Below are 20,957 nucleotides of genomic sequence, written 5' to 3' on the forward strand. Positions count from 1 at the left end.
TGAGAAATTAATTTGTAGAAATTACAACAGAGGGGTTCTTAACCATCCTTACTGATGTTCACAAAACAAGCACTGGAGAGGCCACCACATCCTCTAACATTCCTGGGGAGTGGAGCCAACCACCTGTACAGTTCCACAGCATTGGTACCACCATGGTGCTGGATTGGTGGCAGTGGATAGGGGAGGAATGCTGAGATAGTGCTGGGAACTCTGCAGCCTCATGGAGCTCGTGTGCCAAATGTGCAGAAAAATAGGTGTTTCCCACATTACTCACAGCAGAAAATATGAGGAATGAGCACTGCTTATTCCAGGTCCTGGCTTTATGCCTCGCAGACCTTTCCTCCTCTACCAGACCAAGCACAGATATGGAATACATTACTATTCCACATTTCATGGTGTGTTTTTCCATAGGAAAAAGCAGGGGACTGCAGAAACAAGGACAAAAGGACTCAAGTGGCAGCTCAGGCCTGACTCTGCCTCATCCTCACTTCTTACCTCATCCTTGTACTTGGTGATGTAGGAGTAGATCTCGTGCAGGGCGCTCATGCTGTTGAACTGGCTGAGGTGTAACCGCGACTGCTCCGCCAGGTACGCGCTCATGTCCTGGTCACTGATCGCTGGCATTTTAGCTATATCTGCATAATATCTGCAAGGCAGGAACAGAGAAGTGGGTCAGAAATAGGGACAGGCAGGAGCAGGTGGGTCCAGAGCAGGAGCAGAGATGCTCTGTAAGCATCTCTGCCATGATGCTCACAGAGAACAGCCACTGGAAAGGGAAGAGCATCTTGCTTCCACACAGTGATATATGATCACCCATTTTAACACTGCTCATCAAGAGGTCTCTGAGCACTCCACAGAGCAGCCAGCACCATTAGGAATATGGTCCCAATGGAATAGCACCCAGCTCAGTCCAGTTCCACTCCACCATGCTGGGAAGCCAAGAGATGCTGCTCTGAGGGATTTTCCACCCTCTCCTAAACTACACACTTTTTGTCCTTCCCGTCCCATTGGCGTATTTTGCCACCAAAGCACATGCTCCAGGACTCTCTGCACCTGTAATAACACACAAGGCTTTGCTACCACTCTCCTATGGTCACCATGTCTCTAAAGCCAAAAATGCCCCTCTGCATTCAATTAAATACTTGTAAACACAAGACAAGGTGACATCCTGCCCCTGCAACGATACACATGCTGTGGTAGCAGAAAAACAGAATATCTAACAGGATATTGTTCATCACAATCCTGAGATGACAAAGCTACAGCATCCCACTGCAGGAGAGTTACCCCAAGCATATACATAAGTGGACTAGCTGCTGAGTTCCAAAAACCCTGGCTTTTGGAAACCAGGGTTGTGTCCACAGGCCTCATTTAAAAAAGAAACCCTGCCCACAGCAAACAAGCCCTGGCTGCTCCCAGGGAGCAGTATTACCAGCATTACCACCTGGAAATACAGAGTGCCAGTGTCTCCCAGGTTTGCAGTGCTCCTCATGACTCCTCACTCAGTGAAGTTTCTGGTACAGTGATTAGCATCATTAGTGTCATCAGCTGAACGCTGAGATGGAACACTGCTGAACCACTTGGATAGGAGCAGATGGCAGCAAGACTGCTTGAGGAGATGAATATGAGGATCCACTCCATCCCACAGCACTGAACTCAGCTAGTGATAAACTACTTGGGCAGTTTTTACAAAGAGGCTCATTCACACCCCAAAAATTAGGCGAGAGAATTTCCCGATGCTGCCAGGAGAGCAGTGGTGTGAGGTGAGGACCTCTGACTAAACCAGCCATCTCCTACACCCCTAGAGAGATCACCCCAGAGTGACATCTCCTAAAGCAGCAATTCCACATTCCAGGTGTTATCATGACACATAGAATGGGAAGAAACCATCATTTTTCAATACAAGTGTGCATGGCTCATGTGGACCGAGATTCCAACCACACCAACCATTTCCAGATGACACCTAACATGCCAGCAGCAGTCCCCTTGGGTTTCCCCAGGTTCCCCATTTCCTAAGCTCTTCCCTGTGCTATTCCTGCCTCAGACTGGCAGGATGCCCTTTTTTCAGCTGGTGCCTGAGCCACAGCAGCAGACAGACCTGCTGTTGGGACTGGCAGTCCCACTCAGCCACCCCCGCACCACTCCCATCCCTCCTCTGCAAAGCTTTGCGACTATAACCATGCCAAAAGCCAGAAATGCTGATTATGCCATAAATCCCTGCAGTAGAGGAACAGTAGTAGACATAGTCACCCCCTGCACAGGACATCTCTGCCCCCTGCTCGCCTGCCTCTGGGACCATTCCGGAGGTAAGAGATGGCAGGAACATCTGTCAACACTGAGATTTCCCACCTCCTCCCCAGGGACACAGAATGTCTAGACTAATGTTTAACTCTGAAACGGTTTTATACCTTTTTTCCTCCAGGCACATACACAGAGCTGAATATTTTTGTCATAGAGATGGCAAGGTCAGAGAAATTCACCTTATGAAGCTTGTGGTGCTCCTACGGGACCCTGCTCCAAAGCCCTACTCAGCCCCACGCAAGGAACTTCCTCCTATTACAATGCAGCTCATCTCTCATCTCAGGCATCATATTTCAGGGGCACCTTTTCTTCTGATCCAAGCCCTATCTTCCTTGAGGGAAAAAGCTTGTCTTTGTACTTGCCTGCAGAACACCAGGCATGCCAATGGTGCAACAAAAATATCTGTGTACAAGCAAGTGCCCAAGGATGATTTAGGCTACAGAGTTCCATCCTTACAAGCTAGAGAATATGACATTTACTGTTGTCTGGACATCCTTCATTTGGTTCATTCTGTATTTGGTCAAGATGCCGAAAAAGGGCCCTCAGAAAAGAAAATGCATCACCTCCAGCCCAGCATGTCACCACAAAGGAAAAGTTGCATCAGCAACCTGAAATCTGCCATTTTTTAAGTTTTATGAAGTTCCACTTCACAAGATGGCAACATTTTAACAGTAGCTCTATTTGGAGGGCTTTGGAGGACATCTCCTAGGTTTCCCTCCCAAAAGGATAAAGCTAAACACAGCATTATGCCTGAGTGCATCAATTTGCAATCAGTCTCATTCAAACCCTGAACCTTAACACTACATTAATTCAGCAGGACAGAGAGACTTCTCAGCAAGCAGGGACAGTGGAGGGTGTTGCAAGGAGTCAGGGGATCTGCTCCTCTCCCAGCTCCTCAGCACAGAGACAGCAGCCTGAGCACTGCCTCAGAGCATGTGCTCTCATCAGGATCCCAGGCGACATGTACTGAAGGATGAGAGATGAGAAATGATGATTTTCATGCATTTCAGCAAGACCTGCATGTATTGTTGTGGTACAAAAAAGGTACTTCTCTAGTCCAAGGCTGAGTTCTCACTGCTCTTCAGAAGCAATCAAGGGAGGTGTTAGTAATTCCCCATTATAGACCAAGTTTGTACAACAGAAAACATCAGACAACCTAACAGTGGAGGTTGCTTTTAGCACCCCTTAAGCAAGTCATAAACAGCTCTGCGAAACAGTCATTGCAAACCCATTCCAGGAGACAATCATGAGAAAGCATCATCCCCCAAACGAGAGAATCACCTTCTGCAAGCATTAATACAGTCCTGCTTCAGTCAGCTGCCAAGGAGTCCTCCCAACAACCCAAGTCCCCACTTGGGACTCCGTGAGCATCCCCTGCAAGTCCCCCAGGTGAAGCAAGCAGCTATTGCTAAGTCTACTCACCTTTCTACCCAGCTCTTGTAGTTGGGGATGTCCTTGGCGTACAGTAGTTTGTTGGAGGGAGAGTCCTTTCCTAGCTTGTGCTCAGAAGTTGAGCAGGAGTCCATGAATGTCTGAGCCACCACGGATAGGCAGGCATCAGTAATACTGTTCTTGTGAATGTCGAACACAAACTGGGGGTTCTTAATCACATTCACCCAAAAACGTAGAGGTAGACTGAGGGATGAAGGAAACAGGAATCAGCATCTGAACCACACCCTGCAGGGGCAGCTGGTCCATACATGCACCTCCACTTGTGGAGATGGAGCTCCCCACGACCCAGAATTGGGTAGGCTGCTTTTCCCAGCATTCCAGGGATGCAAACATCCTGGGTAAATGGCCATTCCCCCCTGCCCCCTGCAAACATCCTGGGTAAATGGCCATTCCTCCCTGCCCACCCCCACAAGGCCACAGTTCTGCGTGAAGAAATTCCTCAGCACTGCCAACATCTCCAAAGGCAAACCAGGCCAGTGCAGATCTGTGGCTCGTCCAAGGATTCACTCAACACTGAAGAGACCTTGCTGAGCCCATGGGTCAAACCAGGCACAGTCCCTTTCTCTCACATCAATAATCCCTTCGAAGGCGCTGTGTGGCATTTCACACATCTCCCGTGTTGGAGGAGGGAGTTAACTGGACTCCTCAAGGGACTCATTAGCGCATTTAACACAAGAGGAAATTTAGGCAGCCTCAGATGCTGGAAATAAAGCCCTCAGCTGTAGACAGCAGGTCTCCTGGTGAGCCATCGACTGGTTGTTTGCTGCACACTGACACACGTGCCACCCTCCACAGCTCCACTTCCCAATCCTGCTGCCCCTCTCCTCTCCCAGGAGCACCTCAGAGCCTCCCCCATCAGAAATCCTCCCTGCTCTGTCATTCCCCAGCACCTACACTCAGTGAATGCTTTTATCTTAAACAAAACACACTTCGTTCCCCAGGACTTTCCTAATGAGGGTACTGGGTGCATGTACATATTTCATTTGTGAAGGGAATGGCCTGGAGAAATTAGCTCCACACGTCGAATTAGCGCCCAGAGATAAGCACAGGCATTAGTATGCAAGAGCCTGCGTGCCCAGCCCCTGAAGAGTGGGGCTTTTTTCCTCCCTTGCCTTTCACTACTTCTTTTAATATAGGAAGCTGAGTTATAAATCAGTTCCAAGCACTTCCGCGTTCTCACATCTCTATTTAAAAATGTTTCTTTTCCTGCCCTGCTAATTGCAAACAGTTACTGAACTACACAAAAGCAATTTGGCTGCCATTTAACAAATGCCAGACACGGGGAACGTACGTACCCCATCTCCAGTCACGGCAAGATCAGAGAGATGAAATCAGTGAGGCAGCAGAAATGAAAAATGCCAAAGGGGGCTAAGGAGCCAACATCTGCCGGAGCCCCTGCCCAGCACGGCACCCAGGAGGGCTCATGAGCTGCCCCGCCCCACAGCTCAGCAGTGATTAGCAAGGCAGGGGATGGCTCTGCGGGCAAGGACAGCCAGGATGTGCACACAGAGCTGTGCTGACTTTGTTAGGGCACGGCTGAGTGACAGCAAGGAGTGTGGAAACACCTTCAGGACAGCGCAGATGAGAATTGGGGCTGGCATCCCAGGAGGAGCCCGGAGGATGGAGAGGCCAAGGTGAGATGGGAGAGGAGCAGCTGTGGCCCTCAGTGACTGCAGCCATCAGGGGGAGTGTGGTGCTTGGGATCTGGGCAAGGGCTGAGGGAGCATTGCATTCCTGAGATTTTTTCTGCGAAGGAAGGCATGCAAGGGATTTACCCACACCCCAAATACTGAGATATGGGCCTCTCTTGTCCTGGATCATTTCCAGGTACATATTTCTGCTCCCTGTGGGAGGGCTCAGAAGCTGTGGTATTATTAGCCCAACCCCCAGCCCACTGTCCTTCTCCATTACCAGTTACTCTTCCAGGTGTGCCTGACATCATAATCATTGATCTGATGCTTATCAGCTTGTTCATCCAGGAAATCAAACATGTATTTGATGGCGAGGGGCAGAGCACTCCCACGGTGAGCTGTGCTAAAGATGGTCTCAAACAGGTCATCCACGAATTTCTGCAGGGTGCCCTGAAGAAGAGAAAGAGAAAAGGCTGCTCAGCAACACCCTGTGCCAGCAGAAAGGTGACTCTTTAACCAATGGTTGGCCTCTAAACCAATTTCACTTCAATTCCTACACCTGGAAGAGCAGCACAGTGCAGTCTGTGTAACCCTTCTGGTTCTCAGTGGTTTATACTGGGAAACAGACACTGCAGTGATGAGTTATCTCCTTCACTGTATGATCTGGCACACTAAAAGTATATTAAAAAAACCACCATACAAAACAAAAAAGTTTGGGAGGTGCTGAGGGAAGTTGAACCTGCTGCAATGCTAAATGCCTGGGGTAATCACCCTTCCCACATCAGCAATTCTGCAGCTTTATCCCAAATACCAAAGAGGCACCTACCCCAGGGCATGTCTGCTTTGCACACCAGCAGCTGCTCAAGGATACAGGGAACAGTAAAAACACCAAAAGGTGAAAATAGGAAAATCCACTCAGCATATTCACTGATAGTTTCAACACAAAACCATCCCAACTTTAGGACAACCCAAATCCCCACCCTTCCCCGCTCAGATTTCAAAAGCCAGGCATGAGCTCTGGGGCTCTGGGCCGTACCTTGGTGGCTAACAGACGGGTCAGGTAGATTTCAGAGACCATCTTGCTGCCCCGGTCGCCCTCCCGCTGGTCCATGTGGTCATGGTTTTTCACCAGGTGCCAGAGCTTGGTGCCGCTCTCCAGGTCGGGGGTGATCATGGGGGTCCGTGAGCGCAGGCTGTCGGGGCTGCTGGCTGTCCTCAGCATGCTCTCTGCAAGCACAGGGGATGTTCCTACCCTGCCACCCCTGCCTTGCCACCAGCCCCATCATTCATTCCCCTTCCCTCCTCAGGAGTTTTGGGATTCAGCCTCTGCAGCCACCGTGGACTGGGAGCCCTGCTGGGGATTGTCCTCACAGCCTGCTGGGCCACATGCAAGCCTGGCTGATGTGCAGGGGGCAGGACCACCATGGAAGGAATTCTGCAGAGCCTGTCCTGCTCTCAGCAAGTGCCAGGATCACAGATGCTTCCTGTGCCAGAGCTGATCACACTATTCCCTTCCAAACCAAGTACACCTGCCAGCATGTTCGTGGGAGTCTTCAACTCTGCTCTTTTAAGTGTTAAGTGCTTCTGTGCTTATTTTAATTAGATTTCAGGGGAATAAAAGGGAAGGGATCCCTTAACAACAGCCATCTAATATTTGCCTTTTTCCCCTGAGTCCAACACACTGAAAAGAAGGATGGCTCTGAGGGCACCTGCTCCCTCTCCAATACCAGAATTAATAGCATGGTGCAGGAGAACTGGGAGTTTGGAGGACTTTGTTCATGAGTTACAGTTATAGTCACTTGCCCTGTGCCTTTGTCCACATGCCCTGCCCAGTGCCATCTTCCCTGCCAGCCCAGAGGAGGATGCCCCTGTGCACTCACCGTATCTGCTGAGGGACTTGGTGAAGGTGGAGGAGTTGGAGATGTTGTATGCTGAGTTCTGCTTGGGCACCAGGGCTACTGAGGAGCCGTCTGTCACCTGCAGGGAGACATGGGCTGAGCAGGCTGCCACCCCAGAAACACACAGGGGGAACAGCCCCAGCACAGGGAGAAATCAGGCCCAGAGGGATGCAGCTATGCTGCCACCCACCCCAGGGACATGATCTCCAGCAAAGGAGCCTGACCTATCCCTGTGACAGCTGGGGGAAGTGGTAGAACAGCAACACACCAGAAAACTCGGCATGAAAATGGCAGAGTGAGGTCAGAGTGGGAAGCAGCCTCTATGAACCCTGGAAATGCCCCATTTAAAAGGACCATAAACATGAGGTGCAGGGAGGAAAGTGACTGCAGACCTCCTGGCCATGGCCCTGGAGAGCTAAGCCCAGGCCCTGACCAAGCTGAGGAGAGATGCTCAAGCTCAAAGCAGCTGGTGACTGCTCAGTATCCTCTGTCACAGACAGCCTTACCTGGTAGTGAGCCAGGGTGTTGAGCCTCTTCCAGTCATTGTCAATCTTTGTGGTGACATCTTCATCCTGCAGTATGATCCGGGCCATCCTACCCTGCCGCCACTCTGTCCCCATGGGGGAGAAGGACACGTGGTTAGTGGTCAATAGGAGCACAAAGCTAAGGCAAGGGTAGGAGCACAGTTTCCAGGCATCACCTAAAGAGCCCTCCCACCCTTTTCTGAGCCCCAGGGCTGATGACTTTCAGTGTGTTGGCAAATCCAAATACTCAAGGAAAGACAGCATCAGTTTGACAATGGTGACCATCACCTTTGCTCCTCTCCATTCCCCTGTCTCCCCTTTAGGAACAGGACTATTAACACTGCTCTCAACTATTGCTGGCCTCCTTGGACCTCAAGACACCTCAAGCCTGCAATCCAGACCCCAGTCAGAGCCAAAGGGGCACTTCTCCCCATCCCCTCTACTGGCAGGATCAACACTCTCATGCCAGGGCTTCCCACACACAGTCAGTGCCACCAGCACAGCAAAGTGGACGGAACAAGCACAATTGTGCTCCTGTAGGATGTGTTGATTTTCCTGCCCTGCACAGATTTTTTGGCACTTCTGCTCTTAGTCACACCCCTGTTCCCCACAGGGAAGTGCTTGGCCTCTCTTACCCAGGTCCATGTCTCCAGCTTTGGGTCGCTGGGAATAGGGCACACCCTTGTACACAGCGTCCAGCAGCTTCTCCTTCACCTGTGTGATGGTGTCGCAGTTCAGCACCTTGACAGGGATCTCTGGGGCATTCTCATTCTCAGGGTTCACGCAGTTGAGGGTCTGCACAGGGTCAGAAAAGCTCAGGTGAGAGGCTGTGACACACTGGCAGCAGAAGCAGGTCCAAGGACACAAGGCTGCAGCTGTCTACAGGCTTTGTATTCTCACCTCCTGGGCTGCTGTGGAGTTGCAGCCATATGGCACATTGCTGCTCCCCTTTCCCCACCTCCCCCTGCCACTCTCAAATCTCCAATTCCCAGAGAAGGAGCACAGTGTCAGTGAAGGAATCCTGGGCCAGCAAACCATGCCCAATGCACCAAAGCCTGTTGAGAACAAGCAATGCCCAGGCACACTCCACTCCCAAATCATCCCAGTGGAGAATGAGCTGCAGGTGAAGAACCAGCTGCACACTCAGCCAGGGGAATGGTCTAGCTTATCATTTAGCTGGACTGAGAAGACGGCTCAGAAGGAAGAGGAGAAGTCTCTGCAGAACTCTCTCTGTCTCCTGCAGTAACCTCAAAGCTCTAACTTCAACCCCCAGCCAACATGAACCATGGGCTGCTCCATGTAGCACAAGTTCAGCAGCATCTCTCACCCAAACCTGTCATTACCAGGAGGTTTGCTTGGAGAGATCCAGAGCAAGGACTAAATCCTGGCAAGCACCAGTACCAGTGAGGCTTCTGCTTGCACTAACCAGCATTTTGTAGTCAATCTGCTGCCGGATGAGTTTGTCCTCACTGAGGGAGTAGCGAGCCTCTCCTGTGATGGCATCAATGGGTCCTTTCTCCATCTGCTGCTTGATGGCACAGTAGAGCATGAAGAGTGGTTCCCCAGCACATTCCTGCAGGACAGGGGGATGAAGGAGAGGAGAGAGAGGAAGAGACGAGAGAGGAGTTAGAAGGTGCCAGGCAGCAGCTTTGACTTTCAAAAACCATCAACACCACATCAGAAGTCTCCTGTGGCCCTGCAGCATCAATCCCCACACGGCATCATAGAGAAACTCCATCCCTTGCTCAAGACTGAAAGGAAGGGGGTCCTTGGTAAAATTCATCCTGTGAAGGAACTCACTCTCTCCTTCCAAGCCCACTGGAAGCTGTTTGTCTATCAACACCTAGGCTCAGATGGCCAGAGTTTCTAGACACTTTTGAGTAAATTCTGCTCATTCTGCAAGCCAAAGATGAGGTAAAAAGGTTAAATTCAGGTCTACTAAAGAGCAGATTGGGTCTGGGGACCTTGAGTATGGGATAGAGCCTGTCTTTTGAACTGCTCCAGACAAGAGAAGCACCTGAGGACTGGAAAAGGCACACTGCAGTGGGACAGCCTGGGGGCTCTTGCCCAGGTATCACGATGCAGTTCTGACTTCTGCCAGGAGCCCAGTCTCACATGAGAGAAAGGCAAAGGAGGTTTCTCCAAGTGATGGCTGGGCACAGCCAGCCAGATCCACTGGGAAGGCAAAGCAAGGGAGCAATCCACAGACAACCCTACCTTGAGTCTCCAGGTGATGGAGGGGGCCAGGCAAGGAGGCTCCCTGAAGTTAAATCATTTGCCACCTATGCATCTCCACTGCCTAAGCCTTGTAGTCAGAGCCAGCTTTAGCCACGAGACAGAGCCACATCAGCATCTATCTCATACACGTGAAGAAGGGAAAGGGAAACTGGAACAGACACTTCCCCCTAAAATATTCTGGATGCTGGATTTGGGAACAGTAAAGGACCTGCCAAGGCTGGAAGAACCAACAAGCCTGAAGCCAGGATTTGGCACAGCAGGGCTGGGAGTGGACACCCGTTCATCACCCAGGGCCTAAACATCTCCCCTGAGCTGCATGCCAATGAGCCCTTCCAGATACAGGCATTAGCCCTAAGGCAGAACAAAGGGTACAACGGGAGGAGAGAGGATGGGAAGAAGTCCCAGCAGATTTTACCCCACTAGCCTTCATCCCTCCCTCCCGGCCGCCTCACAAATAAATTGTACTTTGGTGCAAAGTGCGGCTGCTCTCCCTGTCACCATATGCTGTTAGCATCTCGTTAGCATCTGCGGTAATTAAAGAGACAGCTGCTAACGAGCAGGAACAGGCATACATCATCCCCAGACCTTCCGACAACACGCCTGTCTTTGAAATTATGTTTCATTTGCAAACTTGGCTTCATTAAGTCAGCTTGGAAAAGTGAGAGACCCAAGTGGGTGCTCGGCTGCGCATCACCGGCTGCCCGGCTAGGCAAGGCTGGCTGCAGAGTGGTGAGAGCCAGGGGGTCCCAGGGAACCCCAAGCCTATCCCTCTGGTTCGGGTGGAAAGACTCGAGTTGCCTTTTTTGGTTGCTTGCAAAAACTCCTTGTGAAAGTTCCAAGTCAAAGTGGTATGGATGAAGGATGGCTTAGAGGACTCTTGCTTCCATCTGCTATGGCTGCTGCAGTCCCAGCCCACAGCTTTCCCCTCTCCAGTAAGGCATGGCTGCTGCACCCACATCTGCAGCTCTGCACCCACCTCTGTGGATCCACACCAAGAGAGGTGGGCTCAGTCTTTCCCACACTGGCTTCCCTGTCTGTTCCTAATGTGGATCCTCCCCTTGAAATGCAACACCTCCCTACCAGCCTCACTGTCCCCACTACCTCTTGAAGGGCAGGGCCAAGATGCTACTGTGGGTCACAGCTCCCTGAGGCACTGCAGATGAGGATGGTTTAGGGATCTTCTTTGACAGAGACCAACAAAATTAACAGGGACCAAAGAAACCACTGCTGGGCAGTTGACCTGAGATGAACTCCATCAGGTGAAAAAACAGGAGGAGACCACTGAGATGTGGCCAGGTGGTCCCTCAGGTTGATGAAGGGCAGACTACCCCTCAAATGTGGCTGTACCCACACTGCCAGCCCTTATGCAGTTTGCTCACTGCTGGGGACCTGATGAGGGGAGCTTTGGGGGACTCTCCTTGGGAGCTGAGCTGGAGGAGGGCAGCTGGAAACACCCTGTGCATGTCCATGTTGATATGTCGGGAGCAGGCTGAGACAAGCCAGCTAATTCCCAAATTGTCTTACTGACTAGATCTAGCTCATCAGGCACCTAATATCGTGCATTTTTCAGCACTTGTCTCGATTTATCCATCTCCCTTTCCCTGAGGTGTCTCATTAAGTCTGATAAATGTTACTACAGGGTCCTCCTGAAAGCACCAACCTCGCTGGCTCCCCAAGCTGCTGGCCCTGGGCATGAGGGGCTGTCCTGTTGCTGTCCCCATCCCTCACCCCAGTGTATCTTGCCCTGCTCAGGGCAGGTTTGCTGAGAGCTGATCTGGCAGCTGGGCACATGGCTGTCTGCCTCATTTACATGCACAATTACCGCAGTTTGGGGCACTTTTCCTGCTGGCAAACTGCTGTGATACTCTCCATCTATTCCATGGGCTTCTGCTTTTGCTGCCACCTGTGATTCTCACTGCCCTGACACAGGTGAAAACAGCCTCGTGGGTCTCCTCCAGTGGACTGAACCAGAAGAGGACATGAGCGTATCCTCAAGTCTCTTCTAGTCTAACTCAAGTTAGACTGGAAGTTTATCCACAAGGAGAGCTACTCCTGCCTGTCCCACCAAGCCCACAGAGCCTAAAGAGCCTTCTGGCAGTGTTCTACCAGATCCCACTGGGCACTGCTGCTGCAAGAGCCCTGCTGGGTAAAGCCCTGGCACAAAGGGACAGTGGGAGGTTTGACATCTCCCCATGTCCAGCACAGCTCTTCTCCCACCCCTGGCAAGCAACCTCCAGCGTGTCAGATTTTTATAGATACAGGCTATTCCTCGACAGAGGCAAAAAGCCAAGTGCATGTAAGTGATATTATAAATCACCTCTTGTTGACAATCACTTGAGTTCTGCTCAGACTCCTGCTTGCTCTCATCTCTTGGCTGGAAATGGTTCAAACCCTCTTTATCTTGATAAGGGATGAAATCCCACAAAAACGGCTGTGTGCCACCCAGTCTCCCTGCACCGACAGCAGGCAGGACCCCAAGAAGCAGCTCTGCTGCCTGACAAACCAGCAGCAGGACCACAGGTGCCATTTCCCTGCTGAAGTCATCCCAAACTGGCAGCAGGACCGAGCCAGGGGTCCATGGGCTGGAGTGTAACCTGCATGGCCATTGGTGCAGCTCTAGCAGGTGGAAGCACTGGTGCTGATGGAGTAAGTGTTCTCAATATGGGGAGATGCACCAGTGTTCAGAACAGAGCATCTGTGGCATCCTCTTCTGCTGCTGCGATGAAATTGGGAAATAGGTGAATTCAAGCTAACAGGCTCTGCAGTCTCATGCAGGTGCAGTGCAGAGCTCTGTCCCTGACTGTCAACAGGACCCTCAGGGCATCCATCCCCACTGGGGCAGCTTTGGCAGGGGAAGAGGCAGCAGAAGTGGAGATGCCTGCAGGAAACAATTCCCCTACCACAGAACCTCAGTATTGGAGAGATGAAGGAAAAGCAGCAGTGTTACTATAAAGAGTGTAACTCATCAAACTACAACTCAAAGAGGTAGAAATAGCCTCCAATCACAGTCATGCAGAAGGATCAGGCCTTTTTCCTCTTGAGTTACACAAGCAAAGGCAAGAAGAGAGGAATGGGGACCACTCCAAGACTCAGCTGAGTTGCTTCAGATTTATCTTTCCTCAGGGCACCATTGTTAAAATCTCAAACCCACTACGCATGAAGCAATCCCGATCTGGATTTCATTTCCCAAACTCAGCTATTTCCCAAAAAGGAGACCAGAATCACATCTCAGAAAACAAGGATGGGAATGGAGCTCTAAGAAGCAAGCTCTGCTCTGGGAGGGAGCAGCAATGCTCAGAAGCATGTCAGCCTGGGCTTTGGGTAGCTCACTGCCTGTCCCAGCGGGGCAGGAGCCACCTCCCTGTCTGTGCAGGGCTGCCATCCCTTCCCAAACTCACCTTCAGAAACTTGTACAGCAGAAACGTGAACCAATTTGTCAGCATCTTCTCTGCCACTGACTCCGTTCTGTAGGGAAGGTAGAGAGCAAAGCCATCAGCAGAGGATATTAAAGGTCTCTGATCTCACCAGTTGCCACCTCACCCTTAGACGGTAGCTAAATTATTTTTGGCTTTAAAAGGTTTCATCTGGAAAGGCAGGAGGCTCAAAGCAAGGAGCACAAGCAGACAGCACAAGCTCTAGTGGAAAGCCTGCCCATCAGCAGCCCCCCAGGAGAGAAAAGCAAATTTGTCTCCAGCGTATTTGGAGAACTGCAACAAGTCCAGCTCAACTGTGTCCCACCAGGAGTCTCACCCAGGGGATGAGCAGCTTTCTGCTTCTCCCTGGTACCTTCTACTTCAGTGAACTTTGTTTCTTCTACGATGTCCCATTGGAACCAGGCAGCTCCCTCCACAGGAGGATTGTACGAGACACCTAAGCCAGGTACAATGTCCCCAAACCTACCTCAAGCTCCCCAGTTAAAGTACAGCCTGAAGGAAGAGCTGAGGTTGCAAGGCAAAGACAGATCTAGCTGGAAGCCCCTTTCCCCACCTGGGAGCTGCTGATGCCTTCTGCTCCTGCAATGCACTCAGTGATGCCACTGCCCTGATGCACCCACCACTGCTGGTGACATGGGACTTCCCTGCAGCCCCTGAAGCAGCCCTTGACCTCTAAAGCATCAAAGCCATAGTAGAGCAAGAGGACACTGACCACATCCAGTCCAGTGGTACATGGCCTTGGTTAAAGCCACCACTTAATTGGAAACTTTGACCCAAATATATTTTTGATCAAACTTATCCCCACTACTAATTCAGCTGAAAACAAGGGGATTAAAGAAGGAAGGAGCAAGAGCAGTGGTTGGAAGCTTAACCTGTTTTCCATGTACTTTTGGAACTCAGACATTGCACCAGGCTTGAAATTTAACCCTTCCATGCCTGCATGGTGGAAGTTTAGGGTTTCTGTGTGTCTCCTCAGAGTGGGGTGGTGATGTAAGAGTTTGCAAGTGTACAATGCTGCACCCACTTGCTCCAAAAGGAATTTAAAAATGGAGCCATGCCTTTCAGCTTTTGGATATGCAGCTGAAGGAAGCAGCCAAAGCTGCCCTGAGAAAACCTATGTATTGCCCCTAGTCTTCTAAAGCACAGTCCAAATCCAGATGCCACTGTGCTCCAGAGCAGCATGGCAGGGAAGGTCTGGGGAAACCCCTCCAGTTAGACTTCTTCAGCTTATCCACCCATTAATTATCAGATCAGCCACTTGCAAATGCAGACAGTCCTGAAAGCACAGGCAATACCAACAACCTCGGGGGCATGGCTGCATTCCTCTTGCACCAGGGAAACAAATACAAATGGTTGACTCAAGAAATAAAATCCAGAAGGAACCCAAATGTTACAGCCACCAGAAGGAGTCCCACTGCCCAGTTCCATGCACTGCCCAACGGCAATGCCATGCCCAGCAGATGGGCCAGGAGCAGTTCCCAATGACCAGATGGCTGGGGCAGAAAATCCACTTTCCCAGAGTTTATTCAAGCTGACTCAGTGTCATATGGTCCCTTCCAAGGTTTTCTCTTGTGCTAATGGGGCTTAGCCCTTTTTGCCCTCCCTGGAATAGCACATTAAACCATTTGAGGACAGCATTACCTGAGCCTTCAGGGAAGGGAAGGCTTCATGCCCCCACCAGGAAAGAATAATCCACCACAGGGAACAAAAAAGGGAGAAAGAAAGGGATGTGAAGAGAAAGCCAAGGGAGGAGTGGACTGCAGCTATTCAGCAGACATCCTCCCTGGCCCTAGAAAGGACCTGACAAGCCCATAATGCTTATCTGAAGTGCCACCACTCAGGCTCTGGCAGATATTTGTCTTTATCCATGATAGAGCCAGATGCCACAGCAATGGGGGGATTATCCAACAACCAAATAAATAAATAACAGCTCTCCCCAGTTAGATCAATGCTAATCCAGTTGCCCTGGGCGGTAAGCACACTCTCACACCCAACAGCAGGGCTAATCAAACAGATAGAGAAGCACAGCCCTCGGCACCACTCGCTCCGTGCCGTGGCTTCAAGAACAGTGTTTCTTTGTTAAATATCACTCAGGGAGGCACAAGCAAGGTGCTGGCGAGGGGACCTTATCCCTGTCCTAAGTTGAAATGGCCCTTTTGAGGACTGTGGCTGGGGACAGACAGTCTCTGGGCACTGGTGCAGACTGGGCTCTGCCTCTGTGCCGCTTCCACGGCTCAGCCACTGCTGCTGCTGGCCTCCTCATGATGCCTTTTATTTATATTTTATTGATTTACTTCAGGAGCTGGAAATGCATTCTAAATATTTCAGTGAAACCTGGTGTTACAGAGGGACGATCAGAAGGGAAGAGCCCAAGAATGCACTCAGGGAAGAGGGATGGGGAATAGCAGTTGGCACCTGCAAGATTCACCCCACTCCCAGACAGCCATAGGTCTGCACCACACACCCCCTCTGACACACTGCTAATGAGATGTTTTGAGACATTAAGGGCACCCCTGTAATGTGATAAACGAAGCAGAGAGAGTAAGAAAGCAATGTGCCTAACGAGATGGACAACACGGATGTAAATGGAACCAGCTCACAACTGGGTCTTCTCCACGTGTTTCCCCAGGGCCAAGCACACAAAACCTGACAGACTTTGTCCAGTCTGGCTATGCCATGAACATCACTTGATGCTTGAAAGATGCTCTGGGTTTCTTGAGCCTTTCTGGCTGAGAGGCACATGCCAGCCCTGTGCCCCTCAGCCATCCCTGCATCTCCACCAAAGGCTGGTGGCACCAGGCTGCTGGAAGCTGCATCTCCACCAGGCTGCTGGGGAGGCACTGCATGGCGTGCAAAGGGAGAAGATGGCACGGAGGGCCTCGAGCTGAACCAGTGGAGCTTATTAATAGTTTTTGTGCAGGACTTGGTGTATCTTTCAATATTCATCAGCCCGTGATGAAGGAGAGCTCAGAGCTATCGTTAAATATTGATGGGGCAGGCAGACTCACGGCAGGGCTTGGCAGGCTGCCTCCTGCTTGCACTTCCCCCGGCCCCGGCGAGACTCCCAGCTTGCAGAGATCTGAGTGACTTTCCCTGGAAAACCCCCATGTGCCTGGCAAGGCAGGTGAGCCCCGTGGAGACAGCAGGGAAAGGAGGACTCCTGCCTGCTGCCAGCCCACAGAGGCACCCACGCAGCCACCAGACAATGCAAGAGCTTTCCCACATACCCAGAGATGTGGGGGAGCAGCTGGTCACCTGCCCTTCTCCTGGTGGATCTACACCAACACTCCACAGTGCCCTACACCAGCATGTGCCCTCCCTGCACCAGTCTGCACAGCTGCTGAGCACCTTGTTCCCTCCTTCCCTGGCAACACGAGCCCACACAGGCCAAACTGGAGTGAGAACATCCCATGGGTGCCTCCTGAGTTCGCTGGGACCAGGTGGTCCCACATCCCTCTCATACTTGCATGCAGACAAGCAAGGAAATGTTTGACCAGAGACTCAGCGCTCACAGCCAGCACCAAAGCTATTACTGATGGCATCCCCAAAGGACACCAGCTCAGAAGTGCCTGGGCACTGTCCCACAGCTCCAGCCTCTCAGGGGGACGCTCACCTCCGCAAGAGCAGCTTGGGGTGGTTCTTGCTCTCCAAGTTCTTCTCAATGAGGTCAGAGAGGAGCTGTTTTAGCACCCCTGTGGCATACTCCATCTCGCCCTGCAGCGCTGTCATGATGAGCGAGGCCACGTTGCCGCGGTCCCGCATGGAGAAGCTCCGCTGGGCCTCCAGAGTGCGGATGAAGGTCAGCAAGAAGTGCTTCTTGTTCAGGAGCTGACCAAAGAGAGTCAAGGACTTCTCCACATTGGCCTGGACCTGCAGAGATAGAGCAAAGCTGAGAGACAGGCATGACGGGGAGCGTGACGAGAAGGTGGCTGGGCTGAACCACACCCTGAATTCACTATCAATCCCACAAGAGGAAATTATGAAAAAGGGTCAAAAAGCAGCTGGATTTGCTCTCTTCCTACTACCAGGCTTCCCTTTTCGTGATCAGTCTCAGTTTCCCTAGAAGTGTTATGTAGTTTGTAAAATCCCAGCATCAAGTTAACACAGTCTCAGGGCATAAGTGTATATATATGTCTATATATACACAACCTTCTATACAAAGACTTTTTCTCACTTGTGTGCAGACACATAAACACACTTCCCATCCATAAACAAACATTCCTTCTCTCCCAAGCACACACACAAATTATAATTTTCAATTTCAGCTAACAAGCAGCTCAATTCCCACCCAAGTCACTGCAACATGCACTTTGGGTATTGCACAGAAAGCAAATAAAGCCTCAACCCTGAGCTCCACCAGCAGCAAACTCGTCTGGTTTAGGGGGGGATGGATTTCAGACAGGGAAATAATAGAAGAAATCTGGCTTTGTCCCACTCCAGACACACCCTGAAACAGTTCGTTTACTCCTGAGACATTTGAAGGTATATTTCTGGCCATACTTGGCCATGTAGGACCCAGCAGGGATTGGGCTGGGATGCTTTCACCCCTGCATTGCCATCAGCAGCCCAGCTGTGGTCAGCCCTGACCACATTTTTTACTAGATATGAGTATTTTTACAATGCTCCATTTTCCCATTAGAAAAGACAGTTTCCTCTGGATAAAAGTCTTTCTGTGGTAAAACATCAATTTTTTCTTTAATTCCCCCCTTGTCTTCCTGATTGGGAGAATGAGCATAAAATATCGTTTCATGTCAGTATTTGGAGACAAAACAACACTTTTCATTTCAAAACACCAGCTCAAAATGAAGAACAGGGTTTTGACACATCAAATCATTCCACTTCAATCAAAATTTTGGATTGGTGCTCTTCAGCTCAGTGAAATTCCTCACAGTTGTAACTTCCCCCTCCAAAATACTCTTCCCAGCTGGACAAAAACCCTGTTTCCCACCAAGTCCTTGTCAATTCTAGGCCCCCACGTTTAACTTGCTGATCATTAGCAGAAATAAATTAACAATACTGAATTAAGTATTTAATCAGGCTTAAATTCTCACAAAGCAAGCAGCCTGCCCCTAAACCCTGCAGAGGAAGGGAGCTGGTGCTGGTGCTCACTGTGGATTAGAGTGTGTGTGAGCAAGCACCGTCTCCTTCCGTCACTTGCAATAGCTAATGTTACACTCTGAGTAAAGAGACAAATAAAAGCAAACCTGATTAAATTATACGAAGCTTACACAACCGTAGTTGCTTTATTTAATCTCTTTTGGGGATTTTTTTCCCCTTCGCAACTTTAACTCCTTGCTTCCCAGGCCAGGCTGAGTTCTCGAGCAGGATGTTTTGAGTTAGGAGCTGGAAGCAGACAAAGTCCACCCAGCCTGCCACAGCAAATGCAAAATTCCTCTTCTGATACCCTTTATGATACCCTTTCCACTTTCCCTCTTCAGGGAAAATCTATTAGAGCAAGAGCAGAGGTGAGAGGAGAGCCAGGCATCTGCACAGGCAGGAAGGGCTGTGCCCCAGGGAGATCTACACGCCTGCTTTGGCTCTGAGCATCCGGAAACCTGAGCTGCAAGGGGAAATCCATGGAAACAGGGTCCCCACCACCCTCCGGAGCTGGGATTAGGGACTGGGGAAACAGAGCAGGCAGAAGGCCAGGGCCCACACCGTAGCCATGCTGGTGTACAACACCAGCACGTGCACTTGCAGTTGGTAAGAGCTTGTTGTGTTGTAATTAGTGACCGTGCATCTTGCACCAGGGCCAATTACTTCTCCTAAATACATTGTGAAGCCCACGTCGACATTAATTACTGTGCTGGGTCAGCAGTGAGGGGAAGCGAAGGTCACCCCCCTCCTTCCTCTAATCAAGAGTGGCCTCAGCAGCCCAGCACACGAGAAGCAATTGCTGTGCAATTGCATGCACTAAATTATACAGAGGTGGGGAGGCTGGGAGAGGAGAAGGAGCTGGTTTGGGGAGCAGAGGAAGGATGCCAAGGATGGGTTCTGCATGGGGAAATGGAGCCAAGCAAGCAGGCGATGTCAGACAAGCCTGCTAAAAACGAGCGACCGGTCAGGCATCAAACAAACCCAATTGAATAAAGCAAGTGCTGTAGAAAATGACAGCAGCAATGATATTAATATAAATATTGATATTAATGTCAGAGAGCGCAGTAACCATTTGGCAGCCGGTTCACATCCGCGCCGGCTGCCGTGTGGAGAGAAGCACCACGCCGGGCCAGCATCCAACCAAAGCATCTCCCCAGCCCTGGGGCACAGGGACTCATACAGGGGCACATCCCCAATGTGAAACACTACAGAGACAGACAGACAGACCCACACCTCCATCTCCTTCAGCACAGGGTGGTCTTCTATCCCCGGGAAGAGAACTCGCATGGCGTAGGTGCGGTAATCCAGAAAGGGGATGCCAGCCCCATCCAGGTCGTTGGTCAGCTCATTGATGTCTGTCTGCAGCTCAGCAAAGGCTGGGGTGGGAAAAGCAGAGTTAAGCAACACATCCTGGAGTCCCAGCACACGGTGTTGGCACTCGGCCGCTCACCACACCCCCAGCACCCCATGGGTGGACCCCCTCAAGGCGTGAATATTCTCAGCATTCCTCTTTCTGGCAGGCTGTGATTGCTGTCCCCATCTCACAGATGGAGAAATTGAGCTGCAGAGTGTGGGGATGACATCCCCAGAATAAATCAAGTGGCAGATTTGGGAACAGAACTGCCAGGTCCCGGGGGGCTCAAATCCCCCCTGCTCAGCACTTGCAGCCTCCCAGGGATGCTGGGGGCAGGGAGAAACAGCAAGGCTTTAACAAAACCAGAGCTTCTTGGGGAAAACGTTAGCCTAAACCACAAGATTGTCCTCGTTTCTTTTTGACCTAAATTCTATTTGAGAGAAGAGCTTGAACACACCCACCCTGGAACCTCCCGATCCCAGCAGAGGCAGCTGTGACTCCTGGGGGAACATGATCCAGGGGGGTCCTGAACCTCTAATTGCACCTACAGGGAAAAGCTGATGGGAGAAGAGTCCTGGAGATGCACGAGGGAAGGGGGTTGGGGTGGGGGTAGAAAACCCTCAGAAAAATCAAATTAACAGCACTTTAAAGGGAGCTGAAAGCCAGGCAGAGGACTGCAGGCTCGTCAGCCTGATGAGAAAAAACAAACCGTCAGCTTGAAAGGCGTGCTATCTTATCTGTAACTAGCGGGACTAGAAAAGAGAAAAGGCAGGGAAGAGATTGTGCCTTTTAATTAAAAGCAGATCCTTTTATCTGCCAGCTGTGGAAGACAAGACACCATCCCCTCCACCAGCTCCCTCCCCTCTCCCTGTCACCAGTGCCATCCGCAGGCATGTGGAGGGATGGGGACTTGGGGGAGCAAAGGGTTTGTCTTTCTTTCCCCTTTTTATTATCTTGTTTTCGGTGCCTGCTTCCTTCGCAGCGTCCAGGCTGGTTGTGGCTGTGGCTGGCAGGGTCGGGGCCTCTGGAGC

General features: G+C 50.9%; 1 protein-coding gene across 1 annotated transcript in view; it reads right to left on the reverse strand.

The window, feature by feature from the left end:
* Positions 1-20,957, reverse strand: part of PLXNA1 (plexin A1) — a 113,006-nt gene that overhangs the window by 7,191 nt on the left and 84,858 nt on the right. Inside the window, exons 21-31 of the mRNA XM_085072586.1 lie at positions 19,806-19,948; positions 17,089-17,345; positions 13,440-13,506; positions 9,230-9,376; positions 8,439-8,598; positions 7,786-7,889; positions 7,262-7,358; positions 6,418-6,608; positions 5,662-5,831; positions 3,721-3,933; positions 496-646 (exon numbers count right to left, since the gene is read on the reverse strand). Of these exons, the coding sequence (XP_084928712.1) occupies positions 496-646; positions 3,721-3,933; positions 5,662-5,831; positions 6,418-6,608; positions 7,262-7,358; positions 7,786-7,889; positions 8,439-8,598; positions 9,230-9,376; positions 13,440-13,506; positions 17,089-17,345; positions 19,806-19,948 (1,700 nt within the window). The remainder of the gene's footprint in view (positions 1-495; positions 647-3,720; positions 3,934-5,661; positions 5,832-6,417; positions 6,609-7,261; positions 7,359-7,785; positions 7,890-8,438; positions 8,599-9,229; positions 9,377-13,439; positions 13,507-17,088; positions 17,346-19,805; positions 19,949-20,957) is intronic.

This window comes from Lichenostomus cassidix, chromosome 12 (genome assembly GCF_008360975.1).
Source record: "Lichenostomus cassidix isolate B80296 chromosome 12, HeHo_3.0, whole genome shotgun sequence".
NCBI lineage: Eukaryota > Metazoa > Chordata > Aves > Passeriformes > Meliphagidae > Lichenostomus > Lichenostomus cassidix.